The sequence below is a fragment of the Salvelinus sp. IW2-2015 genome, linkage group LG1 (genome assembly GCF_002910315.2).
Source record: "Salvelinus sp. IW2-2015 linkage group LG1, ASM291031v2, whole genome shotgun sequence".
Taxonomy (NCBI): domain Eukaryota; kingdom Metazoa; phylum Chordata; class Actinopteri; order Salmoniformes; family Salmonidae; genus Salvelinus; species Salvelinus sp. IW2-2015.
The window spans coordinates 39,382,940-39,405,979 of record NC_036838.1 but is presented as its reverse complement, the minus strand read 5'-3'; the positions used below and the strand labels follow the sequence as shown (position 1 = coordinate 39,405,979).

General features: G+C 41.0%; 1 protein-coding gene across 3 annotated transcripts; it reads right to left on the bottom strand.

The window, feature by feature from the left end:
• Positions 1 to 358: 358 nt before the first annotated feature.
• Positions 359 to 18,351, bottom strand: slc45a3 (solute carrier family 45 member 3). Of its 3 annotated transcripts, none has more exons than XM_023992460.2 (8): positions 18,073 to 18,351; positions 3,780 to 4,467; positions 3,413 to 3,654; positions 3,175 to 3,287; positions 2,543 to 3,027; positions 2,107 to 2,372; positions 1,705 to 1,902; positions 359 to 1,572 (listed from the first exon to the last, which is right to left on the bottom strand). In XM_023992460.2, the coding sequence occupies exons 2-8, from the start codon at positions 3,919 to 3,921 to the stop codon at positions 1,381 to 1,383; spliced, it is 1,638 nt and encodes a 545-aa protein (XP_023848228.1). In that variant the 5' UTR covers positions 3,922 to 4,467; positions 18,073 to 18,351; the 3' UTR covers positions 359 to 1,380. The 3 variants fall into 3 exon arrangements, with proteins under 3 accessions (XP_023848228.1, XP_023848211.1, XP_023848220.1); XM_023992443.2 differs by lacking the exon at positions 18,073 to 18,351 and adding an exon at positions 10,379 to 10,491; XM_023992452.2 differs by lacking the exon at positions 18,073 to 18,351 and adding an exon at positions 6,591 to 8,148.
• Positions 18,352 to 23,040: the final 4,689 nt, after the last annotated feature.

The following is a 23,040-nucleotide window of genomic DNA, read 5'->3' as shown; positions in this document are numbered from 1 at the left end:
CCGAATAGTACGCGAACGTGGCAAGTGTATCCAGTGTTTTCAAAATGATGTCATATACAACGTGGCTCATTCAGAAACTGTCAGTCATGAACTGAACAAGTTGGTAGAGCTTTGAACTGCAGGTATGGTACAATGGACCTTTTGTTCAACTGTAGCCTATGCATTGCTTAATTCGTATTAACAATGACAGCCTTCTTCAYGCTTAACCAAATGTTGGTGTCACTCAGCCCCGTGGAGAGCACATGTATGAACATGAAACTAGAGACCTCCATTCTGATGTTTGGGAGAGTGCAGCAATACAACTTTTGTATTGAATAGGAAGGACTGTTAAGGTCATATCATTTAGATTACATATGAAAAATGCTTTGTTTAAAATATTTTATTAATAAAACAAGGAGAAAGAATGCTTGCATATAACCTATTAAAGTGTGTAACAACTTAATCTTCTGTTACCCTGTGTAATAACTTAACCTTCAATTATTATTTTTAAAACACTGGATACATGCAGTGAAATGTGTTGTTTTACATGGTCAGCCATAGTAGTACGGCACACCTGGAGCAAACGAGCCATTACCCTGTGTAATAACTAATCCTTTCCCGTGATACAATTACAAACAGTTTAAACCGTGAAACAAACCAATATATTATGTAAAAAATATTTAACACATTTTTGCATTAGGCGAAAGCATGTCCAAGGACACATGGGATAACATTTCCCACCTGATGACAATCTATGACATTCAAGTACATGGTTTAAAAATAAGGCATTTAGTTAGCAGCCTACAACAGAAACTGATTTCCCTGAGGAATAAAATGCCACATTCCCAATACATACGTTATCAATACATACCACTTCACTCAAGTAATTATGATATCATAGCATATCGAAAACAGAAGAGTTACATGTTGGGTTAAGGGATAGGTGACAAAGACTATTGATGTATTATCCAAAACACAATTGGCACTGTTCATATGACTACCTAGTTCTTTAATGTCAACWTAAGAAACTATAAGGTTCATAAGTTCATTAGAATTCCAGATAAAGAAATGCCATAGCGGAATGAGACAACAGTAGAGAAATATATCTACAAAACTATATGAAATGTGCCCAGAAGTAACCGCACACAATGTGATTCTGTGGCTGGAAGAAAATAAAAAAAAGTATGTGCAGAAAGAATGATCTGTCTCTTAGATTGTGTTAATCTCTACCTGTGTCAACACAGCACCCGTCTGTCTCAGAGGTGCTGATGTCAGAACTGCAATCCCCAACCCTTTGAGTCATACGGCATATTTCTCATGCTACAGGATTCTAGGACAGACTGCCAAAATTTTGTAAAAATCTACAATAGAACACAGATACAAACTAGAATCCACAATGGATTAATCCTTTAGCCCCCTCAGCGTTGGAGTATCGCCCTTTGACCCTGTGAGCCTGTGGAGGTCGCTGCGTGTGAAGACGACACCGGTGGAGCAGAGCAGGGACAGGAGGCTGAGGAAGCACGCGGAGGCCATATAGGCACTGACGCTGTGGGATTGCTGCACTATGGAGCCCAGACACAGAGCAGGCAGCACCTGCAGGGGAGAGAACAGAACATTAGCCATAATTGTTGAGACAAATATTGTCCCAACCAACACAAAGACACACATACAAGCACGCACAGGTCAACCGGTCTAACTTGTAGAGAGACTAGCAGCTGTCCTTACCTGGGAGAGCAGGTAGGCACTGTCCAGGATAGCCATGTCCAGACACATCCCTCTCTGAGGCAGGGGTACGGCCTCTCCCTCTCTCTCCAGGGGCAGAGACACATTGGGGGAAGCATTGTCGGGGGGAAGGAGCGGCTTTGAGTGGGTATGGTCGTCACTTTCCCCCTGGTGAGAAGGTCTGGCGCTGGAGAAAAAGACCTGAGAGAGATAGGGTTTATCTACTGTGATAACTTCTGTCAGAACGCGACGTAGACGTTTCGGTCGGCGCCGGCCATTCATCTGGCTCCTGTGTGGGGGTTCTGCAGGTCTTGTCCCAGGCCTCTCACCTAGCTGCCCTGCTCTACCCACAGCACCCCTGCTGGCTGGAGTGGGTGTGTGTGTGTGTGTGTGTGTGTGTCTTACCCGTTTGTCAGAGTGGTACAGACACAGCAGGGTGTAGGGCAGGACCTGCAGCACACAGAAGGTATATCCAGTAGCTGCAGCCATGACAGTGACCATCACTACACTCTTTGAGAAGCTCATCACAGCTGTAGCTAACGCTAGCAGGATCACACTGCTAACGTAAACAGCCCGGGTGCCTAGCAACACCATCCAGCGCTCTATCAGGATGGAGCAGACCACTGAGATCAGGCACTGCAGAAACAGACCCACACTCGCCATGCGTACACCTGGTAGATACGAGGGGAGAGTAGATCTATTGCTGCATTGAAATGGGTGAATTGAAAATCTTTTATAAAAATGTCACAGAGTAAGGAGGAGTGGAAAAGAAAAGAGGTCAAATTCCCAGCAACTTTTTGCAGTAAATCGAAAGGATCAAGTAAATGTCTGCCCATCCTACCTTCGTCGTATYGTAGTCTCTCCTGTGTTCCAGGTGTAGCGTTSGGTACTCCACGGTACAGTCCCACTCCCATAAAGTCTGTATAGAACAGCATGAAGCTCATCAGAGCCATCCAGCTGAACAGCTCAGCTACAAACAGCCGCCGTATCACTGCCGGGAAGCTCATACACACACCATACACACGTGGCAGTGCCGACACGCACAGCGACACACACCACCCCACAGCCATCCGTACACACTGGGCCCACGACAGCAAGGGGTGTCCACAGTATCGGCTCCTCCAATGGGAAGGGGTCAGGGTGGAACTCACGCTAACGCCCTTCCTGGTTCTCTCTCCTCCAGTCCATCTGTCCTCTGAGATGAAGACTGTGCTGACGAGGCAGGTGAGGAAGATGAGGGTGATCAACACGTAGATAAAGGCCTCCTGGCCACCTAGGTAGGCTGCTGTGGGGGCATGGCTCCAGTCCAGGGCTGGGAGCAGGTACCTAGGATGAGACAGAGGGATCACAGAGGTGTATATTCTGGTTCTCTTTTATGACTTGATCTCTGTCCTATCCACTTCATCTCAGCGAGAGATGTAACCTGCCCCAGGCAGCTCCTGAGGCTGATATTGAGAGAGAGAGGTCCCTTACCCAAGGCATCCTCCCAGGCTGATCATCAGTGAGTAGACAGAAAAGGCTCTTCTGCTCTCCTCCTCTCCAGGGAACTGGTCTGAGATCAGCGCTTCCAGCGGTGTGAAACAGGCCTGTCGAGAACAGTCATTTAGGTGCTATAAACTCCATAAACACACAGCAAGGAGCACTTGAATAAAGAATTCAAATATCTACATCACAATGTTATTGATTTCACAATATTGAGTTTCTGCTCCACCTGTCCTGAGAACTCCAGCAGACAGGCTGCCCCCACCAGCAGTACCCCCTCCAGCCATCGGGGGCTCTGTGGGTAGAGCAGGGCAGCTAGGTGAGAAGCCTGGGGCAAGACCTGCAGGCCCAGCAGAACCCCCACACATAGGAGCCAGATGAATGGCCGGCGCCGACCAAAACGACCACGCCACGAGTCACTATACGAACCGATCACGGGTACGAAGATCAAACCCAGAATCGGCCCGACTCCTGAGAGAGGTAGAGAGGGAAGATCTACTTCCAAGCTCAAGAACAAATCACTTATTTCAGCCATGGTCATAGTGTTTACACCCAGGTCACTCATCCAGAACTACGGTCATAGAGTGTTGACTCACCCAGCACCATGGTCATGTAGCGTTCCTCTATGCCGGCCTGCAGCAGTAGAGGGGGGATGTAGAAGGTCCCTGCAGCCATACACACCTCCAGACCACAGGTCAAAGCATTCACCAGCAACAGCTGACACACACGGCCCTGCATGACTCAAAGATGCTTCCTCTGCCTATACCGCTATACTTATAACGTCCACTCTATATCTCGAGCTCTGGTCTCTCCCAAACAGTTTGAGACACCTGTGATACAGGAGTTTACAGTGACTGTGTGGACAGGACAGAATGCTCTTCTCTATGCATGTGTTCTAAGGGTTACTCTTCCAGAGGGAAGTCCTTGGGGTACCTGCACATGTAAACAGGTGGGTGGTGCAGAGGAAAAGGTGGCAGGGTTCTGGCTGGTGTTTGTGTCCCATGCTTCTGTGAGGAGGTTCCAGTGTCTCTTTACTCAAGATACTGGAAAACAGACAATATAGCTGACCGGACGACTTCCCCGTGTATACAGTTGTCTGAGCTCACATTACCTCTGTCTGCCAGAAGTACAAAAGGTAGAGTTGTCTTTCTTGCTCCATCTATTTCACGCAGGTAGAGCAGCAGGGTCAWAGGAGGTAAAAGAGTCCAGTCCTGTGGTCATGCCTGTTGAGGCCTACTCAAGTCTGCCAATCGCCAGAGAAATCCACACACGGAAACATGGGCCCTGAGAGAAGTGAGGGAGAACAGGCCGACATGAATAGAGGCACACTGTGATAAAGGATACTATATAATATCTTGAGTCATTACAGGACACAAGCTTCCTAATTATKCCATAGTAATTTGAGAGCTAGGTTCTATCTGGATTTGTCAAAATTGAGTTGACATAACATTGAACAGAACAAAGCTCTACCTATATAGTACTRTAAATATCCCAATTCATGTCGTTAGGATCAAAAGAACACACTAGGTAAAAATTGCTGACACCATTCAAACCAATGAGGGGTCAGAACTTAAGCCAATTCTCTCTATATCATATTTTTGCAGATACAGTAGAACCTTAGTCTTAAGCTTTCAATATAGAATTGCCCTAATATTGAGTCTGGACTCGGGACTCATTGGTGGGCTTTAGAGATGGGTCACGACGCTTAAATAGCGACTCCCTATAAAAAGCAATGAATCCATTTTAAAAAGGTCTATATGGCATCGATATGAGTCAAACAGTTTAGTGTGAATATGATCATTTTGGTCATAAAGTCAGTCTCATCTAAAACTCTGTTCGTCATAACGGGTAAATGAAGGTTAGATTTTGATTTGACAATGTCCATTTGCCCACTAACATGGGCTGAAGAGCTGCAGTGATTGCTCTCTATCCAACAGCATAGACAGTGTGACAGACCTGCCCAGCAGTTCCGAATTTGTTTATATAAGACACCTTCACATTTATTTTAAACTTGAGAAATGCCTCTCACTAAACACCTGTTGGATGTTTTAGTTATGGAATTTTACATCTTCAGCAAAAAAATGAAAAAGATCTATTACAGATTGAGTTATCTGATTCATTYTGGGGATTTTGAGGAAGTGAAATAGGCTTCTGCATCTACAGTGTCTCATGGGGGACAAACATCATTAACCAAATGCAGAATCAGTCAGGAAACACCTCAAAGACGGAAATCAAATTGGCTATAGACAGGTGAACTTTAAAGCTTAACAGGGGAAGGGGGGGGGGGGCAAGGTTCTATTGTTAGCTGCCTCATCCTGTAACTTGCAGGGAAAACAGGATGGAACTCAGTTGATTAAGATTCTAAGATGTGATGAACTCCAATAAGACTCTTCTGGTAAGCTGGAAYGTACCTGCCCAGGAGGGAAATCAACTGAGTCACTGTGTACATACACCCTGTCGTGGTGTATGTAGTAGTTGATTCTCTGGAAGGGAAAAATACCAGCCAACCCGCCAAGTTGAGTTCAGCCCAGCCTGACTTGGTGTGTCCTATGCTTTCAGTCGCGCACACAGCCAAACCCTGACACAATACTTTAATACCTAGTATCAAAACATGTGTACAGTGCCTAGATAAAAGGAGTCTGACTTGCATCAGGAAGAAACTGACTGCTAAAGACTTGGCTTCACAGTTGAGGCAACTTGACAAACAAGGAGGAATTTGCACATGACTAGTTTGTCCTTTTTTAATGTTAGTGACAGTTTGATTGAGGACAAGTCAGGAACAGTAGCTCTCAGAAAGCAGCTCTGAGCTTGAAATKAGGATTTCACAGTGAGCTTTCTGTTGATCATTTCACTATTATATACACAATACATCAATTATGTATTACAAAGCATCTTGACATTTAATTCTGTCACCTCAATGAATAAGAACATTTTAAAGCCTACACTTCTTGAAATATGTTGAACATTAACGTTATACTGCAGTGGGCTAAATCAGGGACAGTGTGTTTCGTCATAGTATTGCACAAATCTGCTTTAAATCAAAAGTACACACATATGGTTATGGAATTAGAACAAGTAAGACACCTGTACCATGTCAGACAGAGTTGAAATGTATTACATTTTGAGTTTGCATCCCAATATTACACTTTATATACATCACAGAAGACTGAAATGTAACAACCATTTGACAGAGAAACACCAGATTTTTGGCATAAAAGAAAATAAGTTTAATTATGAAAAATATTAATAACATTCCACTCAYGAGGCCACTAGAGGGCGATTTTGTCATTTGACTGCAGGAAAGTATATACTACGTAGGGCCTAATATACTGCTACATCACTTTGAATAATTACACTCTTCCTTGCATCAAAGAAAGGTTGTAATGTCAATAAAATTCAAAACTCACAGTCCAACCATAAAATAATCCTCTGTGTCTCTCGTAGAGCTGTGTGTGTCTACTTCTCATGTCCGTCATATCTCAGGAGGAAGTCAGTCGTGTGTGTGTGTGTGTGTCATTTCCCATCAGCCAGGCGTACCTAGGAATAAACCATATTCCTAGGTGACACACCTGTTGTGATGTGTGTTGCACCTGTCGTGAGGTAACACCTATTGTCAGCTGAGATGGGAGCTGTCGGGAGTGCCAGGCTCAGGTTGGGAACTGGAATATCAGCATTCCCATCACGTCCTGGAGAAAGGAGTCGCATCAGCGGGGCAAACACCACAACAGTGTCCCTGCTAGCCAATAGCAGCAGAAGGGTGTGGCCTAAGAACAATGGTCACAACTGATTATAGAAAACCATCTCCTCAGGACACACTCCTGACAACAAACCCCTTAGAACAATGGTTTCTAACCCTAKTTCTGGAGATCTTTAGGGTGTGGCGACTTCTGTTCCAGCCCAATATAATTGACTCAACAAATCAAGGTTGTAATGATTGGTTGACTAGTGCTGTAACAAAAGCCTACACATCGTGTAGCTCTCCAGGACCAGAGTTGGTGACCACTGCTGAAAAATAGAGACACTCTCGCTGACTCTCAGTGTAAAGATCTAATGACATCCCAGCAGAGGTAAAGAAGCTATCAGTCAGTCACTACCCAGCATGGGATGTTTACTGAGGCCGCAATAAAGCTGAGAATCACATCCTGCTCCAACAGACCCACACCTGCCAGGGGAGCGTATCCGTGACAACAGGTAGGTAACCTAAACCACCAGGACAGTGAGCGAACACTGCTTCAATAAATCCAAATGAGAGGGCATTGAATGGTCATCATGTTACCAAAGAAACCCAGCTCTGAGCCGTAGCTACCTTTTCACTGGCACAGAAATTCCAGATGGGCATGAATAATGTTCTAGTCAGTAGAATCAAGTGTTGCTTAACATGAGCAGAGAAATGAGTCATGTAGTAGAGCAAACCAGCACAGTGCTCAATGCTGAAACAAGCACTTTGAAGGCGAACACCAAAGTGTTCACGCGGCAGTTATTAAAAGTGCTGAATTAAGGGAAAACGGCGCCTGAGGTCACAAAGTCAGTTAACGGGAACTATCAGTGTAGCAACAAAGGATCCTTCATGTGTACATGTTTATCCTCCAGAAAAAGGAAAGCCCCCTGAGATCTTCATCTCTGAACAATCAGACCCCACTCACTGGGCACACTACGTCATTGCAATGTGGATAATATTTGTCAGTTCAAAAGACAGTTGAATTTCCAATGTGTTATCATTATGCTTCAACCATCTAAAAGCACAACCAAACGGAAAAACAATGTCTGATTTTTGGTTTAGTTGTCACCCAAATGTCTATCACTGTGCTTTCAACCATTTAAAAGCACAGCAAATCTCAAATAGGAATACAATGTCAGATAGTTTATTTATACAATAGATTGTGTTATCACTGTTAGCAGAACCAGTGGGCCTGGAATGCACCAAGGCACTCTTCATTAATAAAAATKTCTGTATGGCATGTTCAATGAAACAAATATTTTTTAACTCTGATGCATTTTGGCTGCTTGGCCTTCGTCATGGAGTACAAAGATTTTTTGGAACAAAGCATTTTCCAATCAACCCTGATTTGAAGAGGGAGTAGTTACAGAATAGTCAATATTAATTGGACAACATCTAGTAAACAATACTATCAAATCAAAGTGCCGAATACAACAGGTGTAGAGTAGACCTTACCGTAAAATGTTTACTTAAAAGCCCTTAACCAACAATGCAGTTCAATAAATAGAGTTAAGAAAATATTAACTAAATAAACTAAAGTAACACAATACCGAGTCAGTGTGCGGGGGTACAGGTTAGTTGATGTAATTTGTTCATGTAGGTAGGGGTAAGTGACTATGCATAGATAATAAACAATGAGTAGCAGCAGTGTAAATGTAAATAGTCCAGGTGTCCATTTGATTAATTGTTCAGCAGTCTWATGGCTTGGGGGTAGAAGCTGTTAAGGAGCATTTTGGACCTAGTCTTGGCACTCAGGTACCGCTTGCAATGCAGTAGCAGAGAGAACAGTCTGACTTGGGTGACTGGAGATTTKAACATATACATTCAAAAGTTAGATATATGATATCAAAATGCATGTTAGGTTAAAAGTATTAAAACATACTAGAAAAGCCAAAGTAGTTCTAGCCTTGAATAGGAGTGGGCAAATGGAGTCGGAGAGCCATACATTTTATAGTACACTAGATCACAGCAGACATGGACCAMAGCAGYCCAAACATAGCAGAGGGCAATAGGACAATGTGTCCACTAGATGACAGCTAAGAGACCACTAAGACCCTACAGGAATGGTGAGCAATCCATATCCCTTTTACCAGAGAGCACCTTCGATCTACAAAAACCTAGTATTGTATCCTAGCAGTGCACCATTCTTTTTTGACCTGGATTGCAGTTGAGTTTACATTAAAAGTATATAGTGCAAGTGACCAATGCTGTTTGAGATTCTGTTTAGCTCCCGAGTGGCACAGCGGTCTAAGGCAGTGCAAGCAGCGTCACTACAGTCCTTGGTTCGAATCCAGGCTGTATCACATTCRGCCATGTTTGGGAGTCACAATTGGCCCAGCGTCGCCAGGGTAGGCGGTCATTGTAAATAACAATTTGTTCTTAACTGACTTGCCTAGTTAAATAAAAGTAAAATATTACAGCAATCAAAGATCTTTACAAGGCCTATGCATGCCATTTTGAACATGTATGCTTTATATGACTACATAATGTAATGAATGTAATGAAACAGCAAGGAGCATGTCTCAAACCCTCAACCTTCTAGTCCGGCGCGCTATGACAGTTCCCCAAAAGCATGCTCAAGCGGCAGAGTCGATATCCGCGCTTATAAACCCAGGGTCATTACAATAAGAAGAAATGTATAGTTACGGTAACKTCAAATTTAAAGGAGATGCATCTACTGCTTGGATAGTTCCATCTGAGCCACTGGCTTAATCACATTCTTTAACTGCATTTTTGGTTGAGTTGGAGACATGAATCCAACATATAATTTGTTAACTTCGACATGTTAAAAGGGTATTTATTGTATTTCAAAAGTGATATTGAATTGTGTTGTCAAAGCAACCAAATATCAAAAAGTTCACTTGGATAGGTCCATCTGTGCACTTATATGGCTTTAATTCAAGTTTGTCTACAAATTAATAATTGATGTTGGATTCAAGTCTCCATCTCAACCAAAAATCTTAACTTAGAACAAATCAAACTCTAAATGCACTTGAAATCAAGTTTTCAAACCTTTTCTTTAACTTTGGTTGAGATGGAGATGTGACTCCAACATATCAATGAGTCATTTGCAGACAAACTGAAATTAAAGCCAGACTAATTAGTGGCACAGAAGCAAAAKAAACACCTCCTTCAAATGTTGATATTTGGTTGCGTTGACAACCAAACAATTCAAAATCACTAAATATCTTTACATTTTAAATCAACCAGAGCTTAAAACCCCAGGCCTATTTTAAGGTGAATTCTAGGTTAGATTGAAACAATAGCTGTTGATGACRTTGCAARTGCTATAGGCTGAAATAGCTTAATTGATGATATATGAATGATAAAAGTATGGTCACATTAAATGTACTCTGTTAAACCTACCCTTTGGAATGACTTCGATAGCAACAGTAAATCGATTTAGTTAAAGTGGAGATCTCTCAAGAATCTGTCTCACTATAGCACATTGGTAATAGTCAGTGACAAATATCATACCTGGTCTTGGTTAACACCTTGGATGGGAGACCAAAGGGTAGCTGTAGATGGATCAATTCTCCAGGAGGAGATCTGCCCAGCCTATTGTTTTATTGCTGATAGTGGATATAACGTTGAAAATCTGATGTTGCTTTAAAGCAGGGGTGGGCAATTCCAGTCTTGATTGGTGTCACCGGTTTGCCCCAGCCCCAGCTAACACACCTGACTCCAATAATCACCTAATCATGATCTTCAGTTTAGAATTCAGTTTGATTAATTAGCTGTGTTTGCTAGGGATGGAGAAAAAGTGTGACACCAATCAGGCCCTCGAGGAGTTCCCCACCCCTGCGTTAAAAGTTACAAATTAAACATATTTTATACAAGGTTTGTCCATGTTAAGATTTGGTTACCATGATGACTTAATCCTGTTGTTGAAATATTACCCTCAACAACAGTTAATGACTTTTTGAAATCCAATGTTTTTTTCCACATAGATTCCATGTCTCAATACGTTGACAAATGACATTGAAACAATGCTGATTCAATCAGTTTGTACCCAGTGGGCAGTGAAGTGTTTAGATACCCCCATTGTAGTCTAAAGTTCATCTTCTGAGTTGTGACTTTCTGGCCATACTAGAAAGGACAGAGGTCTGGCACCTCTCATAGGCTAGACGTAACATAGTAAATTTAAATCTGGGACACTCAAATTAGTATGACATTATGTTTGGTATGGTTACATAAGAAACAAGGTTACATAAGGCAAAAACGAAAGCAGGGTGAATGGTCGGGGTGGATGGGTGGCAGTATAACGCAAACTTCTAGCAACGAATCTCATCATGGACAACTTTTTCAATTTTAGCTAGTTAGCATTTACTTACTACTTTTTAGCTACTTTGCAACTACTTAGCATGTTAGCTAACCCTTCCCCTGACCATAACCATAACCCTTAAACCTAACTCCTGACCCTAACCTTAAACCTAACCCCTAACCTAGCTAACATTAGCCACCTATCTAAATTGGAATTTGTAACATATCATACATTTACATTTAAATATTAACACATTGTACGAATTGCAATTTAACATATCATACGGATTATAATTCGTAAAAAATTGATGATGGACATCCTCAAATGAATACATACCATACGAAATGTAACATCATATTGGCATGTACCGGATTTACATTTACTATGTTACGTCTACCCGAATCCAGGAGGATTAAATTAAGACAGATTGATAAAGCAGAGAGTTTGGTAAAGCAGAGATGAGTTTTACTCAGGGAAGATGGCGGGAAACGGATGTTCTGTTTGAAACTGATGACGGGTTGGGCGAAGATGAGAGTGAGAACGAGTGGGTTACAGTCGTGATGGAAACTAAGAAATTCCTAGATTTGTTTATAGTCAGAGTGAAGGTGTTGGATCAATGTTACCTGGGGCATCTGTTTGAAGTCACGAGGAGTATCATGGCTGCGTTGGGTGAGGTGGCATTGGTGAGAGTCACAACAGCTGGTATTCTGATTCTATCCGCGGATCAGAAGAAGCGTGCTTTGCGCCTCAAAAATATTTTTTTAAATATAATGTTGTGTATGGATTTCCAAAGGAGGGAGCCTGTCAAGGGGGTTATCTCTGGGGTTGCGAATTAAGTGAATGCAGATGATATACCTGAGGAAGTAGGTGAAGTGATTGGTGCATGTCGACTGACCTGTATGGTGGATGGAGTAAGTAAACCCACTTTGTCCATTTTATTGTTTTTTGACGAGTCTCTCCCTTCTCATGTAAAGCTAGGCTTAATGAGATACCCTGTAAGAGCTTTTGTGCACAAGTCTAGTGTTATGAAGGCAAAAGATTTGGGCATGTATCAAGTGTATGCTGACGGAAAGAAAATTGTATGCCAGCTGAGGTTATATGTTGCAACTGTGGTGGCGAACATGCGCCCGAATCCCTAGATTGCCTGTTAGGGTGAAGGGGACTAAGGGATTTCCAGCATGTCTCCTATCTGGAGTCGGTGAGAAGAGTGGAAGGAGCAAGTGGCGTTGAAGATGCAATGGTAATTGAGACTGCACCAGTGAATGTTTCTTGGCAATCAAGGGATCCTGATATATTACATGTGAAAAAGGTGGACGTTGTAGCATTTATTGCAATGGTCATAAACGGTACAGCACAAACAAAGAAGAAATCTGAGAAAATTTGAATTATTGTGAGTGCAGCAGAACCCTTTTTTGGACTCAGTGAGTTTACAGCCGAGGCATTGCAAGAAATCCTGTCAAAGGATGTTGCGCCCTCACAGGCCCCTGAGCCTTTGTAGGAATGTGACTTGAATTGGAATGTTACTGTAGCAGTGGGATGTTTTTCTTATGTGTCAATTTTTGCATGAAGTYGGTTTTTTCCCCTTTTTTCCTACAATGGATATTTTTTCTATAGTTTACCACCCATACAGTAGGTGGCGGCATGCACCTCTAACGCTTGTTTGCGGACCGCCATAATACCATAGAAGAAGAAGAACAACAAGAAGAAGAAGAAAGCAGAGATGCTGGATGGCCCAGCCCGTCTGAGCAAGTAAGTTTAAATGAACCCATCTCAGTATATTTGCCAATACTATGGAACATTTTAACAGCCAACAATAGTGGACTGGACTGCAGTATATTATCACAGAGTTTCTAAACCTAGAAGCACAACATCGCAAGACTTCTGAGAACCACAGGAGGTTGGTGGCACCTTAATTGGGGAGGAAGGGCTCGAGGTAATGGCTGGAGCAGAATAGGTGGAATGGTATCAAATACATTAAAAACATGGTTAMCATGTGTTTGATGCCATTCTATTCCACGTTCGAGCGGATCACTTTTGTCAAGACGTTGATCAACGTTGGTCACCACCTTTCAAAGTGTGTTGCACTATGGGTATAAAAATTGTCAGACTTGCGACTACATGCTGACTGCATGACCTTTACAACAACCATGTGATCAAACGTCATGAACTTTCGACTGCAGCCAACTGGACATTTCTGTAGTTTCTCCTCACCAACTGTAACTTGAAGTCGAAACCAAAGCATTGTGGGAGACAACCTTCTTTTTTGGAAGCAAAAGGCACTACATGCTCATAAATGGTTGATGTCGCCACCTATCATTGGTTATTAACAATGCATGTTTACTGTTTTGGGTGGATAACTATTTAGAGCTTAAATACATCTTCATCCTTACATCCTTACAATAGGCCTACATGTGATCCACATTTCTAACATAAATAAATGAAATATCCTACTTGCGACAATATAGCTAATGTATTTATCTCGATGTTACTGTAATGTTGTAATGTTGTGTTCCATGTTATAGCCTACAATTTGTCTTGTCTGTATTATTGTTGTCACCAAACAAATTCAAATTGGTTGATTGTCTATTAAGTGTGAATAAAATGTAATACATATTGTAGGATATATATGGGTTATTGTAGGGGATTTCTACACTGGCAATTTTAGAGGCTTAATCTGTGTCCGGGAAACCCTTAATGAGCAAGTACCTCAGACACCAGTCGTGGGGTCAATACCAAGTGTATCTGCTTGGCATATTGTTTACCCAGTATGTGAACTGATGTACATGTAGTSTAMTCCTTTTCATAGTGTTTACCCAGTATGTGAACTGATGTACATGTAGTCTAATCCTTTTTATAGTGTTTACCCAGTATGTGAACTGATGTACATGTAGTCTAATCCTTTTCATAGTGTTTACCCAGTAATTGATGTGAACTGATGTACATGTAGTCTAATCCTTCTCATAGTTATTTACCCAGTATGTGAACTGATGTACATGTAGTCTAATCTTTTCATAGTGTTTACCCAGTAATTTATGTGCATGTATAGTCTAATCCTTTTCTGTACAGTGAGTGTTTTGTACTTCATGTGAGTGAATCAAATTCTATTCTTTACATGCTGACTGACAAAAGCAACATAAAGGTTGAGAATTTAAGAAATACACTGCAGGCTGCAGTGATGCTGACATGCAAACAATTACCATACAGTAAGAATCTGTGATGACTCAATTTAATCACATTCGTTACAATTCAATGTTGCACAATCACAAACAATAATGAGGAAGGTACAAGGGCATGAAGTAATGGCAAACAACAGAGCATATCCCATATGCTGCAAAATAATATATACAGTGGGGAGAACAAGTATTTGATACACTGCCGATTTTGCAGGTTTTCCTACTTACAAAGCATGTAGAGGTCTGTAATTTTTATCATAGGTACACTTCAACTGTGAGAGACGGAATCTAAAACAAAAATCCAGAAAATCCCATTGTATGATTTTAAAGAAATTAATTTGCATGTTATTGCATGACATAAGTATTTGATACATCAGAAAAGCAGAACTTAATATTTGGTACAGAAACCTTTGTTTGCAATTACAGAGATCATACGTTTCCTGTAGTTCTTGACCAGGTTTGCACACACTGCAGCAGGGATTTTGGCCCACTCCTCCATACAGMCCTTCTCCAGATCCTTCAGGTTTCGGGGCTGTCGCTGGGCAATACGGACTTTCAGCTCCCTCCAAAGATTTTCTATTGGGTTCAGGTCTGAAGACGGGCTAGGCCACTCCAGGACCTTGAGATGCTTCTTACGGAGCCACTCCTTAGTTGCCCTGGCTGTGTGTTTCGGGTCGTTGTCATGCTGGAAGACCCAGCCACGACCCATCTTCAATGCTCTTACTGAGGGAAGGAGGTTGTTGGCCAAGATCTCGCGATACATGGCCCCATCCATCCTCCCCTCAATACGGTGCAGTCGTCCTGTCCCCTTTGCAGAAAAGCATCCCCAAAGAATGATGTTTCCACCTCCATGCTTCACGGTTGGGATGGTGTTCTTGGGGTTGTACTCATCCTTCTTCTTCCTCCAAACACGGCGTGTGGAGTTTAGACCAAAAAGCTAAATTTTTGTCTCATCAGACCACATGACCTTCTCCCATTCCTCCTCTGGATCATCCAGATGGTCATTGGCAAACTTCAGACGGGCCTGGACATGCGCTGGCTTGAGCAGGGGGACCTTGCGTGCGCTGCAGGATTTTAATCCATGACGGCGTAGTGTGTTACTAATGGTTTTCTTTGAGACTGTGGTCCCAGCTCTCTTCAGGTCATTGACCAGGTCCTGCCGTGTAGTTCTGGGCTGATCCCTCACCTTCCTCATGATCATTGATGCCCCACGAGGTGAGATCTTGCATGGAGCCCCAGACCGAGGGTGATTGACCGTCATCTTGAACTTCTTCCATTTTCTAATAATTGCGCCAACAGCTGTTGCCTTACACCAAGCTGCTTGCCTATTGTCCTGTAGCCCATCCCAGCCTTGTGCAGGTCTACAATTTTATCCCTGATGTCCTTACACAGCTCTCTGGTCTTGGCCATTGTGGAGAGGTTGGAGTCTGTTTGATTGAGTGTGTGGACAGGTGTCTTTTATACAGGTAACGAGTTCAAACAGGTGGTTAATACGGGTAATGAGTGGAGAACAGAAAGGCTTCTTAAAGAAAAACTAACAGGTCTGTGAGAGCCGGAATTCTTACTGGTTGGTAGGTGATCAAATACTTATGTCATGCAATAAAATGCTAATTAATTACTTAAAAATCATACAATGGGATTTTCTGGATTTTTGTTTTAGATTCCGTCTCTCACAGTTGAAGTGTACCTATGATAAAAAATTACAGACCTCCACATGCTTTGTAAGTAGGAAAACCTGCAAAATCAGCAGTGTATCAAATACTTGTTCTCCCCACTGTATGTAGCCTACATGATGAGATTATTATGGACAAAAGAGCGAGATTATTTTTATTTGTCAAATAGCAGCCAAGCATCGATGATCACGTCAACAGAATAAGACCCTCGATATTTATTGGAAAGCAGCATCAAGCTCATCACCTTGCATTTTCACCACCCTGTGAAGTTCATCATAATTTATTTCATCTGTAGGCTAATAAACTGCATGCTTTCCCTACCAGACATAATGGAAGGACCATACATGTCATCACGTGACTCCAAGTTTACTTCGATATAATGGTTACTATATCAGTATTTGCGCATAAAAGCGTTTCTACCGATATTTCTAAAATACTTTGACACAAAAGATCCCACCTTGTCTAGCATATTTARTTTTGTTGACATTTGKAAAGTTTACCAAAAAATATTCTCTTTCTATCAGGCCTGTCATTACATGTTTTATCCAACATGTACTTTACTAGCATACAAAGGTTGGATGGAAAACTGGTTAGAGTTGGGTTTCCTAGAAACAACAGAAGTTGTCCGATTTGCTGTTGGTGCATGTACTTCGACCCTGACTTTACTTGTCCACTTCTGTCTACAGTCGAATTACCACTCAAACACGCCAAATGAGAGAAGTGAAATATTCTTCCAAAATCTAAAGGCACAACCTAGAGTYGAACCAATGTYTTAAGTAGTTGAACATGTTATTACCATAACCTTGTTAAAGTGACACATTTTCATTTTTGTCAAAAACAACTTTATATGAAATGAGTGCCTCCGATTTGAAGGCCAGTGGTGTAATGCACTTAAGTAAAAGCACTTTAAAGTACTACTTAAGTAGTTTTTTTGGGTATCTTTACTTTACTATTTATATTTGACTACTTTTACTTCACTACATTCCTCAAGAAAATAATGTACTTTTTACTCCATACATATTCCCTGACACCCAAAAGTAGTCATTACATTTTGAATGCTTAACAGGACAGAAAAATTGTCAAATTCATGCACTTATCAAGAGAACAACCCTGCTCATACCCACTGCTTCTGATTTGGCAGAGTCACTAAATACAAATGTTTCATGTTTAAATAATGTCTGAGTGTGCCCCTTGAATATCCGTAAATTAAAAAAACATGAAAATTGTGCCTTCTGGTTTGCCTAATATAAGGAATTTGAAATTATTTATACTTTTACTTTTGATACTTAAGTATAGTTTTGAAATTACATTTGCTTTTGATACTTTAAGTATATTTAAAATCAAATACGTTTAGACTTTTGCTCAARTTGTATTTTACAGGGTGACTTTCAATGTGGCACCCAGTTCAATGCGGCCTCTGCATGCCTTCGCATCCCCTGAAATTGCGTCACACCCTCCATATCAAGCATTTTAGGATCAAGCATAAATGGGATTTTAGACCCGATTACGTGTTTCTACGCATGAGTTTGGGTAGCCAACGTCGCCATAACATCGCCTCGGGTATTTCTATTGGAGAAGCAGTTTTAGCCTATCTTCATACTGTACTGTCTTTAATATGTTTGATATTAGTGTTGTCAAAGCCTACTTTCTGTAGATTACATGTAAAATGWGCACAATTCTCACATTGATTTTTGAAAAGTAGCCTACTTTTTGTGCTTACAAAGTTGTTTTAAAACACGTGTTTGTAGTTCCTCGTTCACAGACAAGTTAAGAGCTCATTCCGGAAATGGTAGGCCAAATCGTGATGTCAAGACTTTAAAAAGGCTAATGCATTAAACGCACATAGCCTAATTAAACCAAGCTCGCAAACAATACATCAAAACTAATTCAGAACCAAGTAAAATGGCAATAGACTGTTCTAGGCTGACTAAAGTACAGTGTATATATATATAAAAAAAAAAAAAATATATATATATATATATATATATATATAATTTACCACATCAAACTCTTCTCGATCACTTCTGTACAAAATGAGAGGTGCGTTTAAAGTTACTGTACCTGTTGAACCTCAGTTGTGGAACCAGTGGCTTCATTCTGCGGAGCCTGTGTGCGCGTTTGGAGATGCTTCCCTGTTTAGTAGCGGAGCCAGATTAAAATGTAACTGCCTGACTCTACTGCAGTTGGATTGGACAAAGAAAATTAGGTAGCTATAACCCGTTCTATATCAATATGAGGAAAACGTTCGATGTTAATCATGGGCCATGATAGGATAATTATTGATTATAAAAATACAAATAATTCAACAARGTGTCCACCTATCTAGACTACTAAACTTCGTTTTTTTAAGCAGACTCACTGCAGAGCTATGGGAACATTATACTAATGTTCTGTAGACCTATAGTGGACTGACTGAGACTTTAGTACCTATACCTTTTTATGACTAGGCCTAGGCTATTGATGATCCGATGTTAGTGTGTTTACTGTTTAATGATTTTTGCATTATGTGTAATGATTAAGATCATGTTTTCACCTATTCTTTCCTGTAACTAAGGTAAACGAAGGAGATGAGGCCACTAGACTAGACTATTGTGATACAGCCCTGGACTGCATGAAAACAGTGCCACTGTGTGGCTAACAGTGAGTAGTGCACATATTGGGCCCTTGGAGAAAAAGGCTCTTGGAATGAGCCTCACATAAGGTTTTAAAGGGAGTGTCACTTCCGAAGTTTACCAGTACACTACCAGAATTTTGTTAACTTTCAAGGATTTTATGTAATTTATCACAAGTGGCCCTTTTGGTTACTTCAGATTATCTCAGTTATCTGTAATTATCTCTGGCGCTCTGTGTGGCTGGCCTTCTCACATGTAAAATACARTTGAAGTCGGAAGTTTACATACACCTTAGCCAAATACATTTAAACTCAGTTTTTCACAATTCCTGACATTTAATACTAGTAAAAATTCCCTGTCTTAGGTCAGTTAGGATCACCACTTTATTTTAAGAATGTGAAATGTCAGAATAATAGTAGAGCATGATTTATTTCAGCTTTTATTTCTTTCATCACATTCCCAGTGGGTCAGAAGTTTACATACACTCAATTAGTATTTGGTAGCATTGCCTTTAAATTGTTATACTTGGGTCAAACGTTTTGGGTAGCTTCCACAAGCTTCCACAATAAGTTGGGTGAATTTTGTCTCATTCCTCATGACAGAGCTGTTGTATCAGAGGCAGGTTTGTAGGCCTCCTTGCTCGCACATGCTTTTCCAGCATTTTCAGCCCGCAAATTTTCTATAGAATTGATGTCAGGGCTTTGTGATGGCCACTCCAATACCTTGACTTCGTTGTCCTTAAACCATTTTGCCACAACTTTGGAAGTATGCTTGGGGTCATTGTCCATTTGGAAGACCATTTGCGACCAAGCTTTAACCTCCTGACTGATGTTTTGAGATGTTGCTTCAATATATCCACATGATTTTCCTTTCTCATGCTGCCATCTATTTTGTGAAGTTCACCAATCCCTCCTGCAGCAAAGCACCCCCACAACATGATTCTGCCACCCCCGTGCTTCACAGTTCGGATGTTGTTCTTCGGCTTGCAAGCCTCCCCCTTTTTCCTCCAAACATAACAATGGTCATTATGGCCAAACAGTTTCTATTTTTATCATCAGACCAGAGGACATTTCTCCAAAAAGTACGATCTTTGTCCCATGTGCAGTTGCAAACCGTAGTCTGGCTTTTTTATGGCGGTTTTGAAGCCGTGGCTTCTTCCTTGCTGAGCGGCCTTTCAGGTTATGTCGATAGAGGACTCGTTTTACTGTGGATTTAGATACGTTTGTACCTATTTCCTCCAGCATCTTCACAAGGTTCTTTGCTGTTGTTCTGGGATTGATTTGCACTTTTCGCACCAAAGTACATTCATCTCTAGGAGACAGAACGCGTCCTCCGCATCCTGAACGGTATGACGGCTGCGTGGTCCCATGTTGTTAATACTTGCGTACTATTGTTTGTACAGATGAACGTGGAGGCGTTTGGAAATTGCTCCCAAGGATGAACCAGACTTGTGGAGGTCTACAATTTTTTTTCTGAGGTCTTGGCAGATTTCTTTTGATTTGCCCATGATGTCAAGCAAAGAGGCACTGCGTTTGAAGGTAGGCCTTGAAATACATCCACAGGTACACTTCCAATTGACTCAAATTATGTCAATTAGCCTATCAGAAGCTTCTAAAGCCATGACATCATTTTCAGGAATTTTCCAAGCTGTTTAAAGGCACAGTCAACTTAGTGTATGTAAACTTCTGACCTACTGGAATTGTGATAGTGAATAATAAGTGAAATAATCTGTCTGTAAACAATTGTTGGAAAAAATATTTGTGTCATGCACAAAGTAGATATCCTAACCGACTTGCCAAAACTATAGTTTGTTAACAAGAAATTTGTGGAGTGGTTGAAAAACGATTTTTAATGACTCCAACCTAAGTGTATGTAAACTTCCGACTTCAACTGTATATCAAATAAGATCATATAAAATAAAATGTATGACAGCTTTTTTTTTTTACTAACTTTTATTTATTTTACTATGTCAATATGTCTTTGTTAATGTGTTGGCACCAAAACAGAGTTAATTGAAAATGCCTTTGTTGATTAATGCTTTTAACTAATTAGGCTATTTTCTCTTTAACCACATGGTCTATCCACTAGAAACTCATGAACAATATGGACACAGATATAGAACATTTATACTATGAATGAATACATTTAAAAGTTATTGAAGTATAAATTACCAAAGTTACCCAAGATAGCCATAGATAACATGTTAATTACCAAAATTACTAAATGTTCTGGTAACTTTGTTAAAATACTGGTAGCTGTGCAACCCTACTCACACATGAAACACAGAGCTCGACATCACAAAACAACTAGTTAAATCCGTATAAAAAGTAGGTTGCCTTTATTAGAAGCCGGGAAACCAAAATGTCATCAACATCATTGTTGTCGTTAATACTTTAAGACCACAATATTGCCTTCATCATCATCATTACCATCATCGTCGCTACTCACTTTTCCACAACATGCAAAATATTCAACAGTTCAGCGTTCCCATTCCACAACACTGACAAAAGCTTCTCGGCGCAATCACCTGTAAGAATCACAATTTTGCTTACATTTACATTGCCAGTACAATTTAAGATACATAGAAAAAAACAAATKAAAAGCAATATAAATGCAGGGATACTGAAGAAAGGATGGGAAAGAAATAGTAAATCCATTGTTTATCATGGTCATGTGTTCATGTTAAACAGGGGGATTCAAATATGGGCCTGGAGGTACAGAGCACTACTTGTTTCAATCCTTCCCCTGATTCAAACCTCTTACCATGTAAGAGAGTTCTCTGGCCAACCAGTGACATGAATCATTCGATTAACTAGCAGAAAAGAAGCCAGAAGTATGGACCTTATAGCCCTGTGTAGGAGCCCCTACTGCCTGGACACAGAAACCCCACACAGTACAAGCATTCAGTGTCATTCAGGAACRTGATACAAGCCCTATTCTAAGATGACCAATCCAAATCAACTCCTAACCCGAAGGCCCATGTGTAGCCAAGGCTTGAATAGGCAATTTGGTAATCAATAACGTTTGATTTTTGTCATCAAAATTTGCTAATACCCATCTTTGATCTAAAGAAGTGCTTGGACCTATTGGGGCCAGTTTGGAGTTGGACATATCAACACTTGTCCACTGCCGTCAGGAGGGTACCAGGGAAAGTGCACCAGAACCAAGGTTCGCTTTGGGTCTGCTGAAACATCTTCTAGGGCACATATTTGCAGTCTTGAGCGATTTGGTACTGGTCAGAACATCATTGGGTCTGAATAGGTCCAAAAATATATACATACAGTGGTCCCTTGGTTTAAAAACAGCTTTGATCTCAGTCAGCTAGGTCTTCTATTTCATTATTTTCTTTGATGACAGACCCCCCCCCATGTCATGTCATCCTCTAATACTGTTAGATCTATGGCTTCAGTTGGTCAACATCCGAGACAGAGCACTCATTTGCTGAATTCCAAAGCGACCACTAGCCCCAACACCCTAGGCACTCCTGTAGGCCGGGTGGAATCATTTCAGATCTACAGGTTTAGTATTCACCCTAACATCCCTCCAATCCCCATGCATCACACCATACCAAGAGCTCCTCTAGTTTAGTAGTACCAAGGGAATATAAGGCAATAAGAAACCGAGTCAATCTTTAAGCGCCCAAACTTGTTTTAATTACTACTAGCTTTAATTCTCAGCGAAAACAATAATGAACCCACAGACCAAGAATGCTTTACAATACCATAGGTTTGGCTCAAAAATATTTTTCAACCCAGGGAGGAGTAACAAACATTCTCTTGCACTCATTTCATGCCTTCTCTTTCACTTCTGCCCTTGTACACTCCTATTTGCAGATCTGAAACAACCGGGAAGGCATAAGCAGTGGTTTGACCTAGATTCCTTCATATAGAGTACCACAGTATGAGTCATAATACCTAGCGGTCAAAAAAGGAAATGGTTCCAATCGTTTATCCACCATTCATTTTTCCCATAGTGGATTTTAGAAACACTTCAAATAAAATAAGGACGGTGTTTCGTGTAGGCGTACCCTGGCGTGACGTTTTGATAACGCTGTGAATCTCTAGGATACAAGGTGACTTAATATATTAGCCTGTATTTACCCACCTAAAATTAAATGCTTATTAGCTGCTAATGTGGATATCATAAAGAACTACAAATGCCATGATGATCTGGATAAGACCCCTAAATCGAGGCAAAAGGTAAGAATCTCTGGGTTAACTAATAAATTGGCAAAATTTATGTAAAATGGACAATTCTGTGAACTGTCTTGTGCAAGTTTTACATTGACAATTKACCTGTTAGCAAAGATGTCAGCTTGAGATGACATGCAGGAGCTTGCAGGGATTTGTAGTCTTGCTAATGTCTACTTTGATGCTAATTAGCATTTTCAAATCAGAGTAAATAGAGCCAAATATAA